Below are 20,764 nucleotides of genomic sequence, written 5' to 3'. Positions count from 1 at the left end.
CATCCAGGACATATCTGAGGCAGGGTTTGAAAGCATGTCTTGTTGATCCCAACTTCAAGTCTATCTACAATTTCACTCCTAACTTTAGAGCAAGATTTCTTAAACTTTTTGTGCCATGGACTCCTTTGGTAGGCTGGTGAAATCTATATTTCTCGGAATGTTTTCTTAATTAATTATTTTATTTTTCTGATTATACATATATATACATATATTAATTTTTAAAATATACATTTCTTTACGAATCATGTTGGGAGAGAAAAATCAGAACAAAAGGGGAAAACCACAAGAGAGAAAAAAATTGAAAAAAGAAGTGAATATAGCATGTGTTGATTTACATTCAATTTCTATAGTTTACTTTTTGGATGCAAATAGTGTTTCCTATCCAGAGTTTATTGGATTTACCTTGGATCACTGAATCATTGAGAAAAACCACATCTTTCACAGTTGATCATTGCACAATCTTGCTGTTGCAATGTATCCCTGCTTCTACTTGTTTCACTCAGTATCAGTTGGTGTAAATCTTTCCAAGCTTTTCTAAAATCAGCTTGCTCATCATCTTTAATAGAACAATAATATTCCATATTCCTTCCATAACCTTCATATACCACAACTTGTTCAGCCATTCCCCAACTGATGGGCAGCTACTCATTTTTCCAATTCTTTGCTACCAAAAAATGAGCTGCTACAAACATTTTTGCACACATGGGTCCTTTTCCCTCTTTTCTGATTTCCTTAGGATACAGATACAATCATGGCCCTGTTGAATCAAAGGGTAAGCACAGTTTTATACCCCTTTGGGCATAGTTCCAAATTGCTCTCCAGAATGGTTGGATCATTGCAAACTCCACCAACAATGCATTAGTGTACTAGTTTTCCCAGATCTCCTTAAACATTTATCATCATTTTTTCTGTCATTTTAGCCAATCTGAGAGGTGAGAGGTGGTTCTCAGAATGTTTTTAAATGCATAAGATAAAATAAAATATTAAGGATTACAACGGCAAGCAATTATATGGATATAATTATTCAAATATTTGAAAAATGATAAAATCAAGTTCAGGGACCCCAGTTTAAGAATTCAGGTTCTCAAATAGTGCTTTTTTTTTTTTTTTTACAACAACCCTATGAAGTGAGTAATCAAAGCATCATCTCCATAGAACAGATAAAAAAACAATTCAAATCTTTAGAGGGTTATGTCATTTGTTCAAAGCCACATAGTCAATATTAGAATGAAGGCATCCTGACTTGATGCCCAACTCTCAGGCTTCAGCCCCATCCTACATCTCCACATCAAAGCCGGCACACCCCTACTCCCTTGTGCTTTTTGTTGGCACGGGAACTGGCAGGGCTGTGTCCTGAGCAGAGCTGCAGGGTGCTGCTCAGGCCAGGGAGGCAGGGGCATGAGATTCTTGGCTTTCTTTCCTTTCAGCTCAAGGAGGGCTGGGAGTAATGCCGGTGGCCTCCAAGAGGAGAAGAGGGCTGGGAATGGTTTCAAAGAACCATTGTTCTTGCAAAGAATCAGGCACTCTTTTGAATCACCCTAAGCATGGGTTACAAGTTAATGTCACTGAACTGGCTTTGCAACCAACTTCCAGAAGAAAAAAAAATCTACGCCTGTGTTTGCTGACTGTTAGAGGGCCCTTAAAGCAACAAGAGGGGCAGCTAGATGGGGAAGGGGGTAGAGCTCTGGGCTTGGAGTCAGGAAGTCCCGAGTTCAAATCTGGACTCAGACACTTGCTGTATGAACCTGGGCATGTCACTTAACTCTGCCTCAGTTTCCTCATCTGTAAAATGAGCCAGAAAAGGCAAAGCACTTCAGTGTCTCTGCCAAGGAAACCCCAAATAGAGTCAGGAAGAATCTCATAGGACTGAACAACACAGAGCAGCAGTAAACTCAATCTGAGCATTGCAGTGGTATGTTTTCCACAACAATGGGATTTAGGAGCTCCAGTAAATGTATTTTTTTTCCATCTCCCTGCTATCTCATCTCCTTTAGCTATTTATTTTTATTTCAATAAAAACATCTTCCCACCTTTTTCACCACATTGAGCTTGTCTGGAGCATGGTCAAACAGGGTGTCAAAGGCATCACGCTCTGAAAGACAGAAAAATACTCCAACCATCAGCCACCTTGACACTCCATTACATGTAAGAACTACCATTTCTACAGGGCTCAGCGGGTCACAAAGCATTTCCCACACAACCACCCTCTGAGTTTGCACAGTCTAAGTATTGGTAGTACCATTTTATAGAGAAGGAAAACAAGTTTCTGATGTCGTTCGCCCAGCGTCAGGATAGCAAAGGGTTAGAATAAGGGTATTGTGGGGCATGCAGAAGAACAGAGAGCATGTATAAATGGCAGAGCCTAGTATTACACACGGCAGATTTCCCTTGGGCGCTCCTAAGTCCTTTTGTGAGTTTGTCTGAATATCTGAAACAAGAGGGGGCTGATTTGTGCTGCCAAATCCACCAGGGGACTAAAGGAGCCAGCTATTCAGGAATGGCTGCTGGCGTGTTTTATATCCATTTGCCTTCTATTTGGAGATGAGAAAGAACATGGTGAGGATGGGGGCAGTGACTACAAGCCCTAAGGGGGGCACAGGGCAATCACAGGACCCTGGTTGTTTCATCCTGGGTCTCTTCTAATGGCAGGATCACTGGGGTGAGTGCTAGTGTTTATGGGCATCTGTGCAGACCATGTCATGCTGCCTGCTCCACAGCCCACACACAATGTGTGCACCAGAACTGGGAACAATGGCTGCTGCTGTGATCAGATGCAGTCTCTGCTGCCTCTCTGACTGTACCAGATGCGTTTACTTACAAGTGCTCATTCTAGAGAAGTGAGAGGGGGAACTTGTTAGATATTGGGGTGCATTTAGGGTTTGATTCGAGATCTTCAACCCCATTCACTAAGATAAAATAAGCATACTATTATTAATGTATGTGATGTAATGTTTATAATATATAAAACATGTAATACATTGATATTAAAATATGTAATATTAATTATATATTATAATATATTCTAATGTAATATATCATAATGTAATGTATTATTAATATTACTATCAACAATATTATATTTATATATAATATAATACATAAAACATGTAATATTCGTTACATATCATATTCTAATGTAATATAACATCATGTAATGTATTATTAATATTACTATCAACAATACTATATTAATGTATATAATGTAATATTTATAATACAGAAAACACGTAATATTTGTTACATATCATATTCTAATGTAATATAACATCATGTAATGTATTATGAATATTATTATCAAGAATATTATATTAATGTATATAATGTAATATTTATAATACATAAAACATGTAATATTCATTATATATCATAATATATTCTAATGTAATATAACATCATGTAATGTATTATGAATATTATTATCAACAATATTATATTAATGTGTATAGAATGTATATATTTTAAATATATAACATATTGATATTAACAATGTAATATAATTATATCACAATATATTCTAATGTAATGTAATGCATTACTGATATTATTATCAACAATATTATTATTATTATTAATTCTTATTAAGATGTTATGAGTTAAGTATGGGGAATACAAAAAAAAAAAAAAAAAAGCGAAGAATAGTGCCTGCCCTCAAGAAGCTTACATTCTATTCAGGGGACATAATGTGTACATAGATAAGTATATAGATGATAATGAGGAAAGAAAGAGAAAAAAGCAAAGAATAGCACCTGCCTTCAAAAAGCTTACATTTTATTAAGGGGGGGTCTGGGAGATGACACACAATGTACATGATGATGAAGAAAGAGAGAGAAATAACAAGTAGGGGGACTTGGGAAAGTCATGCCATAGGAAATGATACCTGAGCAGAGCTCAGAAAAAGTCAGGGATTCTAAAAGTGGAAGGAGGAAGTGAGAAGAGACTTCATGATCCTAGTCATGATGACTTCTTCAGGGTATTGCTAGGGATATTGGCCCGTCCTTACAAGTCATATTCCATTGACACAGTCATGCATCAGTTAGCTAAATAGCACTAATAAGGTTGGGGGGGGGGGGACTGACTAAAGGCAGGGAAACATGGTGGGTGGGCAAGCAGATCCTGATCAAAGCAAGTTGAGGCACTGGAATGGGATGAGGACAGCCAAGCTGCCTTGAATCTGGGGACCTCCAACAATGAATGCCTTCTATCACCTCCTCCCCCTTTAAAGAGCAAACGGAAATGCCCCTGGGGAAGTGAATAGAGCAGAACCTCAGAAATGTAGCCCACAGCCTCCCAGTGACTTCTAGGGGGGCCGGCGATGTCCCCATCCAGCCTAGAAGGGCACCAGATGTCAGGCAGAGTGAGCATCCCTTAAGGGACTCCCTGGAGAGCTACCACCCCTGGTGGAGGACACATGTGTCCAGGCAGCTGCAGTGTGGCCTGTCCCTCCCAGAGGCATGCAAACTGCCCGCCTGTTACAGAGTTACCCAGAGCATTATCGGCAGCCACAAGCCAGAGATGTCACTTCTGTGAGACTTACCATGCCTTCCTGATAGAGCCCTGTGGTAAAAAACAAGAGAGAGAATGACATGTTTCTCATCCCCTTTGGATGGGCTTATCTTTGGTCATCGAGGGAACCTTCAAGAGCATCTTCAGTTGACTGGCCTAATCCCCCCCCTCCTGACTCTGACTAGGGTTATTAGGAACTTTTCTTTTGGTGGAAGAGCTCAGAAAGCCTGTTGTCACTGAGCTTTATGAGGGAAGCTACAATTATGGGAATCGTGTGTTCGTGCTCGCCTTTTCCCACCAAGGAGTTGCCCAGGATTGCCCAACAGCATCCGGCTGAGAGGCCCTTTTAGAGGGGCACCCCAGCCAGCAGGACTGGGTACAGGGCTCAGCTTCAGACTGGTCCCCCTTCTGACACTGAGTAGCTCTGAGACCATAGGTAAGTCACTTGATCTTTTTGTAAAAAATGGGGCGAATACCATTTCTCTCACAGGGCTGCTGTGAAGCTCAAATGAGATAATAATGCAAATTAAAGCCCTCTGCAAACTTCAAAATGCTGTATGTATATGTCAGCTATTATTATTCAAAAGCTATTTCATGATTTAAACAAAGTCATTGAATCCCCAGATTTTAGAGTTAAAATTGACCTCAGTGGTTACCTAGTACCAGACCCTATCTGAAAGGAATCCCCACAACAGCTGGATCCCAATTAGTACAAATACTCAGTCCCTTGAAGTGGTCTCATATATTCAAATCTATACTATTCAAACTTATAATTATGTACAATGGGGTAATTGGTTCCAGCTCAATGGAAACATGGACTCAGTGTGAATTTGAATAATGCAAACACTTGGGGACAAAGACCTTACTGATACAAATGGAAGCTGTGGGAAAGAATCCTAGGAAAGAATACTAGATTCCAGGTTCCCAGGTTCCAAAAATATACAGCCCAAGTAGAAGCAAGTCTTCTGCCATTAGAAGCATCTAATGATGTCATCTACTCAAATCTCCCCATTTTACAAATGAAGAAACTGAGACTCAGAGAGAAACAGTGACTTTCCCAAATTTTCATAGGTACTAAGAAAAAAGAGGATTATTTGAACCCAGATCCTCTGACTTCAGATCCAGGGCTCTTTGCCGTTGTACCATGATGGAAACTCTAGTTCTAAACTTCCCTTTGTCTTCAATTCTCGAATTTGGAGAAAAAATGCCAATTCCCTATGGTCACATAGGGTCTCCAGGAGGTTTTCCCCCAATTCACATTGCCTCCTTTCCCTCCCCTTTTCTTACTTAACCCAGGAAAACTTCATGTTAGGAATGATCTAGTTTCTGCTCAGAGGCAAATGAAAATGGTTAGACTTATAAAAGATTTTTTTTTCTCTCCCCTCCCTTTTTTTTTCTTTAGTTATGGAATTTGATCAAATAAATCAGTTTCAGAAAATGGAAAAATATGGTTTTTGAAGGTTAAAAATCTTAATTCAATTCCATGTTTATGGCATGAAGATTTCATGCTGGTTTGGATTTTCTGGGTGTATTTTTCCTGTAGTGCCACAAAATGAGCCCATTCCAAATCACTGCTAATTCCCATTCTCCACCCAACTCTCTGCCTTTGGTATTGAAAGGCATGTTTTGAATGCATGCAAAAGGCTAAGCTATAATCATTGGCTGAAGTGTAATCCCTCGTGGAACCCCAATAAATGAAAGCTAAATATCAGCAAATGGATGGATTTCGGAGAAACATCTGTGTTCCATTATGGAACTTCTGGCAACAATGGTGTTGACATACTCGGTGTTACCAGTTATTTCCTCTTGGATTTGCCGAGACTGGAGGATTCCTTCCCGTTTCTGAAACAAGGGGGAAAAAGTGATGATTAAAAAAGGAAAAAAAAACCTCAGTTCAGAGCTTATAAGACTGAGAAAGTTAACCAATGACTTTGAAGTACCCTCAGAGAAGAGACAGGGCTTGGAAGGAAATTGGGCTCCTGACTTTCAGTGACAGGGATTGTATGGTTTCCACTCATGGGCAATTAGAAGCTTTCCCTCAACAAGTAGGTAGGGTTTTTTGTTTTGTTTTGTTTTGTTTTGGGGGGAGGTTTGGTTTGTTTTTGTTATTTTTTTTTCTGGAGGCAAAATGTTCACCTCCAATAATGGACAGTAAAATAAAATCATTGAATACATGGGCATCCCTTTTCCCTAGCTGGGAAGATACTACCAAAGAGAAGCAGAGAAGGGAAGTGTCTTGAGAATCTAGAACCATCCTAAAAGCCAGTCTAGATCATTCAAGAAAAAAGTGTTTTTTCCCCCTAAATTAGGATATCTCGATGCTTTTATTTCTCATTGATAGTCATTTTCAAGACCTACCTGGGACTGGCTTACGCCCTGGGTTTAAGAAAAGTACTTGGGGTGAACAGACAATCTACACATTTTTATTGAGCACCTAGTACGTGCAAGACTGTCATGAAGGTGATCATAGCCTATCATTAATGTTCTAGGCACATCACAGGGGATAAAGAGATGATTCAGAGACCTCTCTGCCCTCATGGAATTCAGAACATAGCAAGGAGGCAAGACAGAGCCGGGAAATAATAAATAAGTGGCAAGTAGCAGAGTCCAGTGGGGAGGGGAAGCCCATGTGGAGTGATCCCGCTGGGCCTTGGAGAATGTGTAGGACTAAACCCTTAGGGAAGGCAAGTGTAGGTGAGACAGGAAAAATTAGAATAACAAAACCTCAGCTTTCTCCAACTTTTATAAAATGCTTTCTTCACATCTCTCGGTGATGTGGGATGTATTCTAAAAGCACAAAGTGTGTGTTTGTAGGGTAGTATGATGAATCTGCCTGGGAAGGTTTGTGTGGGAGACTAGTGAGAGGGGAAGTTGTAAGGATTGATTGGGGTTGTACAGAGAACTTCGCTATCCAAACCAAGGAGTTTGGACTTGATTCTGCAGCCAGACAATGGGGAGCCACTGAACATTTTTGAGTGGAGAGGGTGAATAATTTCAATTCATTTCAATTCAATTCAATAAACACTTATTAAACAGCTACTCTGTGCCAGGCAGCTGGTTGGCAGAGCAGCTAGAATGCTGGGCCTGGAGCAATGGGAAATTCTTCCTCCTGAATTCAAATCCAGCTTCACATACTTTTCAGCTGTGTAATCCTGGGCAAGTGACTTAATTCTATTTGCCTCAGTTTCCTCATTTGTAAAATGAGCTGCAGAAGGAAATGACAAGCCACTCCAGTGTCTTTGCCAAGAAGATCCCAAATGGGGTCATGAAGAGTAGGACATGACTTAAAAAAAACCAAAAAACTAAATAACAAATGTAACCTACTGTGCTAGGTGCTTGGGATACAAATAGAGGCAGAAAACAATTCCAGCCCTCATTGAATTTATAATCTAATGGATTATAATGTAATAATCATATAATGGATTACAATCCATTAGATCCATCCCCCAAATGAAAGCAGGACTTTGGCAATATTACTGGTGTATACAGGAGCAATGGAAGGGGAGTAGGGAACAGGAGCCTTGTCCAGAGGAAGAGTCTAGCTTGGGGTTGTGGGATCATTATATTGGAAGCCATCATGAGGCTTACATGGTTGGGAGAGCCAAGGTTTAGCCCATCCAATCAACACAGCTAATTCTAGTGAAGATAAGGTCTGATGGAAGACAATCAGCAGGAGAGAGGAAGGGAAAGAAATGTCAAGTTCCTTAGAGTTGGTGGTTTGAATCATTCTCCTTTCACTTATTCTTTCCCTCTCTCTCTCCTTGACGTATTTCCCACAAAATTATAGAATCTCAGAATTGGTACCATTTCAGGATGTAGGCGGGCCACTGGCATACTCCACAACACCTTCAACCAATGGTCATCCAGCTTCATTTCTTGATGTTACGAATGAGGAAAGTCAGTGGTCAGCCTGATTCCCAGCTTCCTTGTTTTGGGCATTATTCTTCCATTAATGAAACCTATGTTTGTTTTTTGGCTCTCTGTCATACAGTTGATTCACTTTGAACTTTTTTGTGGTTGTTGTTGAGTAGTTTCAGTTTCTTGGCAAAGTGAATTGTATAGTCCATTAAAAATTTTTTTCTCACATCAGTTATAGCCTCCCTTATCCTATATGTATGCAGTTGCCTTTCGGAATCCAGTGTAGGACATAACAGCTCTCTCTAACCAATTTTACTTCCTCCAGTTCAGTCCATTGTTCTAACGGGTTAGGATTTTTCCTTTTTTGATCCAGAAAAATATAAGCTAGCATTTTTCTTAGCTTCCTGTCACCCACAAATTTACTAGGGGTACTTGGTCTAGGTTTACATAAGAATCACTGATAAAAAAAAAAAAAAGTACAATAGGGCCAAGGAAAAAGCTGGTGGCTGTCCTCTTGGGAGTTCTGTACATGAGATGCCAAACAAAACTTTCTGGCTCTGCTATTTTCAACAAATGTTTTATAGTAAATCTCGTATTAAGATACACTGTATACCCACCCCAAGAGAGGGCATCCTGTAGCTTCCTAGGAGGTAGGAAAATGGGATATGGGAAAAAGGCGTCAGCTGTGGCCAGTAGAAGAAACCCTGCTGCCCCCCAAAAAGCCAAATATAATGTCAGTGAAATAATCAATATGGTGCCAGCAAGGGGACCCCAAAGATAGGGGATGATTTTGAGGATGTGTTGTTGGGGATGTTGGGTATATGGGATTATCGCTCACGTGGCACTTAAGCACTTAGGGAAAGGGTGGAACCTGGCCTTTATATAAGCCATAGTCAGCTTATACTTTATAAAGGGAGCAGCATGGTACTGTGGCCTTTCAAATCCAAAAACATGAGTTCAAATTCCACCTTGCTGCTTATGCTTAAGTGATTAAGTTATTTTCTCTAGGCTCATTGGTAAAACGAGAGAGGGCTGGACTATGTGACCCTGAAGGTCCCCTCTGATTCTCAATATAAGATTCAAACGTAAAATGACAAGATACTTAGTTAGCTCAGATCAATTAGAATGCAGAATCAAAGTAGGAAAAAAAAATAAAAAGATTTCCCTCGTAACTCAGACCATATGGGGTATCCATCGCCTACTTTCTTTTTACCCCTCCTACTGTATGTACATACAACCTCAGTGTTTAATTAGGTCTGATCACTGATGGTTTTATACAAAGCAATAAGAACATCTGGGTGAAAATGACTCCTAAGTAGCCAGCTGATTAGTCAGAACACATTAGCACGTATTTGTGCCTGGAATATTTCCTTTTGTATTTCAATAAATGAATTCCTACCGACACCTCTGCCTTCAGCTTTTGTGCATGTTTAACTCGATAATGAAAAAAAAAACATTAAAACCTGAATTGCATCGATGCCATTTATGTACTGTGCCCTACTTTCTACCTCTCTTTAACAAAATTGTATTCAGGAGACATTAAAAAAAAAAAAACAGCTGATGTCTTCTTTTGAACTCAGAATAAGGTCTAAAGAAAGGATTTGGAATGGCCACATCTTCAAAACAGCAATCTATTCTCTTCCCCCAATGCTTATGGCTGATTTAGAAAAATAATGTAGACCGAAAGACATGCTCGTAATTGCTAAGATGACGCGACAGTTCCTTCAGAGACAGAGCTTACAAGGAACTGGACGGGGTAGGCAAATTCTTACATAAAATGTAAGACTCAGAGGTCATCTTGTCAATCCCAGCTTGAAGCATGAGTTTCCTTCTATAATATCTCTGACAATTGTACCTCCAGTAATGGGGAACTCACTTCTCATGAGTTAGCCCGCCCCATTTTAGGACCACAATGATTGCTAAAGAATTCTTATCCTGAGGACCTTTCTCTAACTTCCATTTAAGGTTCTCATTCTGACCTTTGAAGTTAAGCAGAGAAAACTCGTTTCTTCTTAGAGAACAGCATTTTGAAATCAGGCAGTTATGTCCTATTCTAACTAAGTCTTGTCTTCTATAGCCCATAATTCCTTGAATATCATATTCTATAGTTATCTATATGGAGGTCCTAGCTCTCTACCAGACTATAAGCTCTACGAGGACAAGTAAACCATATTTTCTAAACTTTTCATCTTCAATAGTATAAAATACAAGGCTCTGAATAGAACAGATGTTGAACAAAAGTTAGTTTAATCAAATGTTCTTCTTTTTGCCCTGCTCACACCCAGTTTGTCCCTCATAAAAATGCGGCGCCCAGAACTGAACACAATTCTTGAGATATCTCACTAGAGGAAAGGACAGTTTGTTCGAGGCAGCCAGATGGTGTCGGTGTCAAAGGACTGGACTTGGGGTCGAGATGACCTTGATTCAAATCTCGCTTCAGATAGGAGTGTTTTGGACAAGTCATCTACCTTCTCCAGGGTTCAAATGCAGGTCTCCTAACCAATAAGTTCAGAGCCCTTTCTACCATACCATGTTGCTTTCTGATTATCTGCTATGTCATCGTTGGTAAAATATTTTATATTTCTAGTTTCTGTTTTTTCTTCACAAAGCTAGCATGAGGATCAAATGAGGGAATGGGTTAGCAGATCCTAGATCTAGAGTAGGAAGGAGTTTCAGGGGGATAGTTTATATAGTTTAACTACTCATTTTACAGATGAGGAAACTGAGGCTCATGGAGGCTGAGTTGTCCAAGGTCACACAGATTTTAAGCAACAAAGGTAGAATTTGAATTCAGCTCCTTCCTCTGGTGTATGAGAAACAACATTTATTAAGTACCTACTTTGTGCCCAGCATTGTGCTAAGTGCTTTATAAATATCTCATTTGATTCTCACAACAACCCTGGGAAGTAAGTGTTATTATTATCCTCATGACAGATGAGGATACTGAGGCTAAATGACTTGTCCCAGGTTAGATAGATAATATCTGAGACCATGGTTGAATTCAGATTTTTCTGATTTCCAGGCTATTCCACTCTATTCACTTTGCCATCATCTATGTGCCTCGAACAGGATGGAAAAGTACCTTGTAAATCCTAAAGTTCTACAGAAATATGAGCTTTTATTAATAAAAAAGAAGCATGAGATCATTATGAATAGATGTTGGGATTATTATTTGAAATGATGTATGTAAGCTGCTACTATCATTATTTAAAATAATCCAAGTACAGGGGTTTGGATATAGGAACCAAATCTAAAAGATTTCTCCAAATTATATTATTGTAAAATGTTCATGAAGTAAGAAGGGTGAGTAAAAGAATGGATTGGAGTGGGATGAGGAAAGGAAGCTTTTAACCAAAAGAGAAAGCTCTGTTTTGGAGCTCCTTTACTCAGATAATGCATATAAAGGCTTTGTAAGCCTTTAAGCGCCATATAAATGTCAGCTGTCATCATTATTACTGGTACCATGTACTAGCTCTGGGCAAATGGACTGTGAAGTTGTGTACGGCACCACAGGGGCATTCTGGGAGACCAGCTGCTGGGGAAGAAGCCAAAGCTCAGAGTTTGGAAATAAATGAATCATGCAGACTAAGGCTGCCCATTTCTTATGGCCTCTAATGATTCTGGACTTTATTAGTGTGGGGCCCTATGCCTTCTTCTTCCTTACCCCAGCTTAAGGCTCCCACTGTGCATTCTCCCTCTCCCATCACAGCTACTTCCCTGATATCATTCAAAGATCCAGCTCAGTCAGCACAGTGCCTGGCCCTCAAGAAGTAGAGACATAATAACTGATTATTGATTGTTTGGGGCAACCAAAGAATCTCCCCTTTCCATTTGACGTGGCCACTAAGTAGTAGTTCTTGTCTCCCCAGCCTGCTTCTCTCATGCCTAATGGTTAACCATGTCAGAAATAATCCACACTCTGTACTCCTTTACCTGCCATCTCACTACCAAACCCATGGTACCAATTTTCAACAGCTCCTTTCCCTGCTCTTAGGCTGCAAAACACAGAAAGACAGGATTCTTGCGTCTTGCTTGATAGAAACTCATGTTCTCTCCCTTCAGCTGTGCCCTCTGTTAATGGCAGTTTCTATCTTCATCCCTCATTGACTCCAGTTACTTTCACAAATTGCCTCTTCTAAGACTTTCCTTCCCCAGAATGCCTCTTGTCTGTCTGTCTATTGCATTCTCAGAGATGATTTCAGCTCTGACTTTACTGAGTCCTTCTAGCATAGAATTTTTAAACTTTTTGAATCCCTTTTACAGTCTGATAAAAATCTGTGAACCTATTTGCAGAATAATTTTTAAAATTTATAATTTTAAGAAATGCTAAATTTCAGTTAGAGGCTAGTGAAAATGAAGATGTAATTTTTTTTTTATTTTCTCTATCCAAGTTCATGAACTCGCCAAAATCTATCTATAGACCCCAAGTTTAGAATTCTTGTTCTAGGAGGAGCTACACACACACACACACACACACACACACACACACACACACACACACACATCTAAATATTAAAACTAATATTCTGCAGTACTTTTAAGTTTTACAAAACTTTCTTTAAACATCCTTCTGAGATAGATAGTTTCCATTTTATAAATGAGAAAATTTAAGCTCACAAAGATTAAGTGATTTATCCAAAATGTAAACTGAGGGCTTCTGACTGCCTTTCCATCTTTAGGCTGCTGTGTTAAGTTTTGGACATCACACTTTAAAAGAAATATTGCCAAACTGCAATGTCTCCAGAGAAGGGACCATGAGCAGAGTCAGAAAATATTCTATTCAATATATATTTAAAAGCACCTACTGCAAGTAAATCCCTCTGCTCAATATTAAGGGAGAAAAAGTTCAAATAAGAAGACCTTTTATTGAGCATCCAGTCCGGTAAGGGAACATAAAATATAACCAGGTAACTGAGAGAACATTAGGCGTAGTGGTTGTACATTGTACATCTCTATGTTTTTTCCTCCACTTCCCTAGTCTCAGAGATGGAGCTTTTTTCATCCTCCATTCTGTGGTCCAGACCTCATTCTTTTTCATTTTCACAGACGACCCTCAAAATTAATGCCCTCCATTTTTAGCATCTTTGGTCATTCCCTCTCCTTTATTTTATTGTTCCTTTTTTCAGACACAAATATCTTCACTTTTAACAAAACTAATGCCAAAATTGTTTATTTAGTCCCTCAAAGCTACTTGAGCTACTTGCCAATGTTTCTCCAATCTTTGTTCAAAAGTATCCCTATCCATGGATGCTGCTTCCTCACTGTTCATTACTTTCACCCAGTAATCTGGTTTATGAAGCCTTCTCACCTGTCTGTCCTTCACCAAACTATTGAAATTTTCTTCGCAGAGGGCACTGGTGACTCCATATCCATATTCAAAAGCCCACTCTCTTATTTTCTCCCTGTTCTTCATTCTTCTTGATTTCTGTTACAGCCATTGCTTCCTGAAATTCTCCTTTTCTCTTGGCACTTCCCTGGATCACAGATTTTGAGGGCTGAATGGGGGCTTAGCCGCCATTCAGTTTAACCTTCAGAGGAATCTCCATCACTAAGCAATGGTAGTCCAGCATCTGCTTTAAGGCTTCCCAATAAAGGGGAACTGGCTGTATCTTGAGGGAATTGACTCTACTTTTGGACAGCTCTAGTGCTTAGACTGTTTTTCTTGTCATCAAGATAGGAATTTATCACTTTGCAGTTTTCATCCAGTGCTCCTGGTTTTGTCCTCTGGGATCAAATAAAAAAGCTCCAATTCTCGACTACCTTTCTAACCAATCCTTCTTTGCTTCTTTACTTGATTCCTTTCTTTGTCCAGATTTCTCTCCTCTTTTTTTGTTCTTTAGTCATTTCAGTTACATCCAGATTTTTATGACTCCATTTGTGGATTTCTTGGCAGAAATACTAGAATAGTTTACCATTTCCTTCTTCAGTTCATTTGACAGATGAGGAAACTGAGGCAGAGTTAAGCCACTTGTTCAAAGTCACATACCTAGTATGTATCTGAAGCTGGATTTGAACTCATGACGATGAGCCTTCCTACTTCCAAGCATAGCACTCTACTATGCCACCTAGCTAGCCACTTTTATCTCTAGCCCACTCCTTTGGAAAAGTTGGTTCCATGACTTCAACCTCTGGGCCAAAGGTGCTTATCTCTACAGCTCCAGCTTTGATTTCTTTTTTATAATCTAATCTTTCCATGTTTTTGTCTCACTCTCCATCAGCTCCAGGCATAAAACAGTGCAAATTATAATATCAATAATGATAATGATTTTGAAAAAGGGGATGATGAAGAAGATGATGATAATGATGATCATAAAGAGGATTTTTAGTTGTCTCCAGGAAATTTCTATTTGGGTGTGTTGTCATTGTCCCATAATAAAACATTAAACATTTAAAAAAATGCAAATTCCACTTATTAAGCTATGAAAGGGCTACTTCTAACTCTAGCTGTGCTACTCTGAGTAGCATTAGCTACAAATTTGAATTCATACACTCATATACTCAACACAAGACACCCAAATACATATAGCACATATATAGCACTTACCTCAAATGCACATATACATACTCTTGTCTTCCACGTGGTCATCAGGAAACTTTCCACATCTACATGTCACACTTGTGCATGTACATGGTTAACTACCCCTACAAATCCATCCATCCACATCCACAGACACATCTATCCTATATCATTTACACACAAACACAGCATATACACAAATTTGAAATTTCTTTCTATGGCTCTCCTCTGTCACTCAGGGTCTAGAGAATGTAGAGATAGCATTCCACCCTTCTTACCTGAACCACCACAACTTGGATGGAAACATGGTCCGGGAGTCGGATCGGGGCTCGAAAATACTGGGACAAAGCCACCAAAAGATGCAGGATTGCCACAAGACTCTTGGCATGGACAGCTGAAACGAGAGATGTTTTGAATTATCAGGGGATTTCTACTTTTGGAATACTAGACTCCCTTGAAGTTGGAAGAGGTTACCAGTCCAACCAGTTCCTGAAAAAGAATCCTCTCTCCAGGCTCCCTGAGAAGGGGCCATATGGTTTCTGCTTCAAGTCCTCCCAACTCATCTTTTCAGGTGAGCCCTGATTTTTCCCATGTGACATCTCTTTAATTAAAGCATAGTTGAAACATAGATTATTTTAGGAAACATTTGCACGTTTGGATTTAGTAATGCAAAGCTAAAATTACAAGTTCTTGCTATCAAAGAGCTTTACAATTTAATGTATATAATGTACACAAATGAGAGTTTGTCAGTCAGTCAATAATCATCTGAAGTGATTATTATGTGCTAAGTATCATACTAAGCTCTGGGAATACAAATAGAGGCAAAGATTGTTCCTGCCCTCATGGAGTTTACAATCTAATGGGGGAGACAATAAGCAAACAAGTATCTACAAACAGGCTATATGTGGGATCAGAAATTCTTAATAGAAGAAAATAAAGAGGAGTTAGGAAAGGCTTCTTGTAAAGTATATGGTGTTGTAAAGAATTAGAGCAAATAAGGCAAAAATTAGATCAAGAATGAATGTGGAACTCACTAGTTAGGTCCCTGCTTGAAGGTCTCAGACACAGAGAGAAAGAAGGTCCTAGTGGATTTGAACTCATGACGATGAGCCTTCCTACTTCCAAGCATAGCACTCTACTAATGCCACCTAGCTAGCCACTTTTATCTCTAGCCCACTCCTTTGGAAAAGTTGGTTCCATGACTTCAAACTCTCTTTATGAAGATAACACTAGGATGTCACCTTCCCAGACTCTCTCCCGGAGCTCCTATCCCTGAGGCTCTGGCTTCCTTCACAACTGGACAAGGCTCATCTCTCCTACAGGACTCTGAGATACAGGTGTCTTAATAATATGTAGATTTTTAAAAATTAAAATACATTTTTTTATTAAAAACTATTTTCTCTTCCTCCCACCCCAGCCCTATTGGGAAAAAAAATCAAACATCTGTAACAAATCAGTAATAGGCAAGCAAAACCAACTTCTGCATTGGTCTTGTCCAAAAATATATTTTTCATTCTGCATCTTAAGAATATCATCTCTTTGTCAAAAGATAGAACCTGGGATTGTGGTTGTTCACTGCAAGTGATCAGAGTTCATGTCTTTCAAAGTTGTTTGCCTTTACAATGCTTTGTGATTATAAAAATTCTTCTTCTTCTTCTGTTCATTTCACTCTGCATCAGGTCAATTTTATTCAGTTGTTTTCAGTCATGTCCAATTCTTCATGACCCCATTTTCACTTTTTTTCCCCAAAAATTGATTTTCCAATTGGAGTGGTTTGTCATTTTCTTCTTCAGCTCATTTTTACAGATGAAGAAACTGAGGTAAACAGGATGAAGTGATTTACCCAGGATCACACAGCTAGTAAGCACCAGATATGAACTCATAAAGATGAGTTTTCCTGAGTCCAGGTCTAGCACTTTATCTACTCTGCTACCTCGTTGCCCTTTGTGTGTCAGTTTATACAGTGGCAAAGAATGGGAAACTGAGTTACATTACTGATACCTAATGAATTTCTGTTGCTCTCAGAGCCTTTAGATCCATGGGAATTATGAACTCTTAGGCAAGCAGCTCTGGGACCTGTATAGGAGGTGACTAGTATAGAAACTACTACACCTTGGGAAGAAGTTACTGATATTACTGACCTTTATATCATTACCCACTTCAAATCCTGCTCTCTTCATAGACTTTTCTAATCCTTAACACTGGAAGTAATCTTTCCCTCTAGACAGTTTGGTCATCTCATGACTATCTTCTCGGTGACTTCTTATCTGTAACTTTCTTGCCTGGACCTCGGGTCACAGGTGCCCTCCCTCTCCAGGTCTATACCTGAAGCCTTTCCATTTGGGTAGGACTTTTACGACTTTGTATCTTCGAGAACCTAGAGTCACCTTCATACCATGATGAAGCCCTGAAGGAAGACTTGAATAGAAGAGCAAGAATACTCATCAAATATAAACATCAAGAACTGCTCGACATCTTTCATCCACCCTTTGAGGGTCAAGTTGTTTCTGATTTCCAGCTTCAGGAGGGAAGATGGAAGAAGACAATCCTACTTTAAGTTGCCAAAGGAAAAGATTCTGGGAAGACATCTTGAAGTCTGGAGAGTCCCAAAGAAGTCTGAAGAAGGCTGGAAGTCTCCCTCTCTGGTCAACTTCATCCCACCCCTCCTGTGGAGAGGACATTCATCTGCATCAATGAAGAGAATGGGATTTGGGACTGGGGATTATATAGTCTAATGGGGGAAACAGATAGATGCACTCATATACTATTTTTATGGTTCCTTCCAGATCTTAGTTCTAAGGTTCTACTTGAGTATGGATATTGAGAATGGAAAGGAAGAGATAGAGGGCAAGAGTTAGTAAGATCTGGCAACTTCTTTGAGTTATATATGGGGAAAATAAGGAAAGTCATGAAGAATTCCAATGGCGGTACCATTAACAGAAATAAAGAAGTCAGGAGGGAGGAGCTGGTTTAAGGGAGAAGGTAAGTAAAGCTTTGAACATGTTGCATTTCTGGTACTGACTAGAGAGAAGCTTGCAGAACAAATATAATCCCTTTATCCCCAAGGCAAAGCAGCAGATTGTAATGGAAAGAGCACTGAATTCAGTCAGAAGATTTAAGTTTGAGTCCCAATTCTGCCATTTATGTGAGTGATCTTGAACAAGTCATTTCACCTACATAGCCCTCAGTTTCTTCATCTGTGAAATGGGGCTAAAGTCAGATGATTTCTAAGATCACTTCCAACTCTAAATTCTATAATCTCCTTTCCTCTCAAAGTGATTTTATATTTACTTATTTGCTTACATATTGCCTCTCCCCCACCACTGAAATATAAACTCTTTAAGGATTATTGATCTGTTTTTGTATCTCCACTACCTGCCACAATTCCTTGCACACTTTTGGGGCAGGGTGAAAGAAGGTCCAAACTTGGAATTTCATCAAGATGGAAACTTCGTCAACAAATGCAGTTTAGCAGCTTAGCAACTGAAATTCTTAGAGAGACGATTAGGCTACAGTGAAGTTAAGTGATTTGTCCAGGGTTGAAAAGCCAGTATTGGAAGAACCTGATTTTCTTGATTCTTAGGCTGCCTACAACATTAATAAATGTTCTTTGAATCCAACCTAGTGGAATCCTAAGAACTCCTAGCATTTTGCATTCTTTTCATGTGCACTTAATATTAATCAATTTGTATTTATTTTAGTATTCCTGTTATCTCTCTCACAGGATGGTAAAGGTTTGGGGGCTTTTTTTGTTGCAAGGATTGTCTTTATCATTGTTAAGCATTGGTTGGTCGATAGAGAATAGATCTCAGAGTCGAAACTCAAGTCCAACCTCTGGCTCACAGTGTCTGTGTGTGACCTTAAGCAAATACTAGTTGCCTTGGACCAGAGGTGTCAAACTGCCCACAATACTCCTGAGTGCTGGGCTCAGTTAAATTAAAATATAATTAGGAAATATTTGACAAGATAACACAGAAACACAGAAAAATGTTAGCGTGGTTTTCCAAGTCAACATGGGGCTGTTAGGTAGTAATAGAGGATAGTCCTGGAGTCAGGAGGATCCAAGTTCAAATCTGATCTCAGATAATTACAAGATGGGTGACCTTGGGCAAGTTACTTACCCCATTTGCCTCAGTTTCCTCATCTGTAAAATGAGCTGGTGAAGGAAATAGCTAACCACTCTAGTATCTTTGCCAAGAAAAACTCAAATGGGGTCACACAGAGAGTCACACACAACTGAAATGACTCAATAATAACAACTTCAACATCCAGCTCATAGGGAGTCTTATATACTATTTAATGGTATAACAAACAGATTCAAGGTACTTATGAATAGGAAATCACTAGTAGCTGGAGCCATTAGGGAAGACCCCGTCCAGAAAGGCACTTTAGCTGAGTATTGAAAGAAACCATAGATTGAAAGAGGTGAAGATGAGGAAGAAGAAGTGCATTTTAGTCAGGGGAAACATCTTGAAAAATGCACAGGGAAGAAAGATTAGAGTTATGCGTGAGGCACAGCAAAAAGCATGATTTGGCCAGACCTTAGATTGCATAAAGAAGGATGTGTATAAAGGCTGAAAAGGTAGGTTAGGGCCAAGTCGTAATGAGTTTTAAATACCAGAGTGCTATATATTTGCTCCCAGAGGTAATAGGAAGCGATGGGAATTTATTGAGTGTGTTTGTGTGGGGGGAGTGGGTTGGGGGTGGAGATGACATAGTCAGACTTGCACTTTAGGAAATCACTTTGGCAGCTGTGTGGGAGATGGATTGGAGAGAGGAGGTACATAGGTTAATTTGGAGACAATTGCAATAGGGCTTAAAGTGGGATGGTGATTGTGTGAGTGGAGAAAAGGAAACATATGAAAGAAAGATGTTGAGAAGGCAAAACTGCAAAATTTGGCAAATGACTGGATGGATGAGGTGAGTAAAAATAGTTAAGGATGATGTCAAGGTGGTTCCAACTTAGAAGACTAGAAGGAGGAGGGAAAAGAAAGAAGGAGGAGGAGGAGGAGGAGGAGAAAGAAAAGAAGAAGAAGAAGAAGAAGAAGAAGAAGAAGAAGAAGAAGAAGAAGAAGAAGAAGAAGAAGAAGAAGAAGAAGAAGAAGAAGAAGAAGAAGAAGAAGAAGAAGAAGAAGAAGAAGAAGAAGAAGAAGAAAGAAGAAAGGAGAAAGAAAGAAAGAAAGAAAGAAAGAAAAAGAAAGAAAGAAAGAAAGAAAGAAAGAAAGAAAGAAAGAAAGAAAGAAAGAAAGAAAGAAAGAAAGAAAGAAAGAAAGAAAGAAAGAAAGAAAGAAAAAGAAAGAAAGAGAAAGAAAGAAAGAAAGAAAGAAAGAAAGGAAGGAAGGAAGGAAGGAAGGAAGGAAGGAAGAAAAAAAGGAAGGAAGAAAGAAAGAAAAAAAGGAAGGAAGGAAGGAAGGAAGAAAAAAAGGAAGGAAGAAAGAAAGAAAAAAAGGAAGGAAGAAAGAAAGAAGAATCCAACAGATCAGGATAAAGAACTAGAACTTAGGCGTCATCTGTAGAAAGATGATAATTATGCTCATTGATACTGATGAAGTCACAAAGAGAATACAGAGATAGTTTGGGGATAGATTTCTGAAATCATTGCAGGATGTGACATGGTTAATGATCCATCCAATGGAAGATTGGGAAGGAGCAGACATAAAGGACACAAAGAATAAAGACAAAAGAATGCCATGAAAATCCGGAGAGAAGAATGTATTAAGGAGGCAATGGTGCTTAACAGTGTCACATGCTTTAGAGAAATCAAGCAGGATCAAAACAAAGAAAAGATGGAGGTACCTAGATTGCCCAATGGATAGAGCACCAGTTGTGAATTTAGGAGGACCTGAATTCAAATTCGGCCTCAGACATTTAATATTAGTTATGTGG

At 39.2% G+C, this 20,764-nt stretch overlaps 1 protein-coding gene and 1 long non-coding RNA gene across 3 annotated transcripts in view; one reads left to right on the top strand and one right to left on the bottom strand.

Annotated features, from left to right (window-relative positions):
* The window catches only part of PARVA (parvin alpha), a 163,175-nt gene that overhangs the window by 21,727 nt on the left and 120,684 nt on the right, over positions 1-20,764 (bottom strand). For both annotated transcript variants that reach the window (XM_074273458.1, XM_074273460.1), the window contains exons 7-10: positions 15,157-15,272; positions 6,287-6,345; positions 4,535-4,554; positions 2,031-2,092 (exon numbers count right to left, since the gene is read on the bottom strand). In XM_074273458.1, coding sequence (XP_074129559.1) covers positions 2,031-2,092; positions 4,535-4,554; positions 6,287-6,345; positions 15,157-15,272 — 257 coding nt within the window. The remainder of the gene's footprint in view (positions 1-2,030; positions 2,093-4,534; positions 4,555-6,286; positions 6,346-15,156; positions 15,273-20,764) is intronic.
* LOC141545995 (uncharacterized) overlaps positions 6,310-20,764 on the top strand; it is an 81,218-nt gene continuing 66,763 nt past the window's right edge. The window contains exons 1-2 of the long non-coding RNA XR_012483206.1: positions 6,310-6,548; positions 15,118-15,449. This is a non-coding gene — a long non-coding RNA (uncharacterized LOC141545995). The remainder of the gene's footprint in view (positions 6,549-15,117; positions 15,450-20,764) is intronic.

Source organism: Sminthopsis crassicaudata, chromosome 6, assembly GCF_048593235.1.
Source record: "Sminthopsis crassicaudata isolate SCR6 chromosome 6, ASM4859323v1, whole genome shotgun sequence".
NCBI lineage: Eukaryota > Metazoa > Chordata > Mammalia > Dasyuromorphia > Dasyuridae > Sminthopsis > Sminthopsis crassicaudata.
Note: the sequence above shows the minus strand (reverse complement) of the source record. Positions and strands in the feature narration are given on the sequence as shown.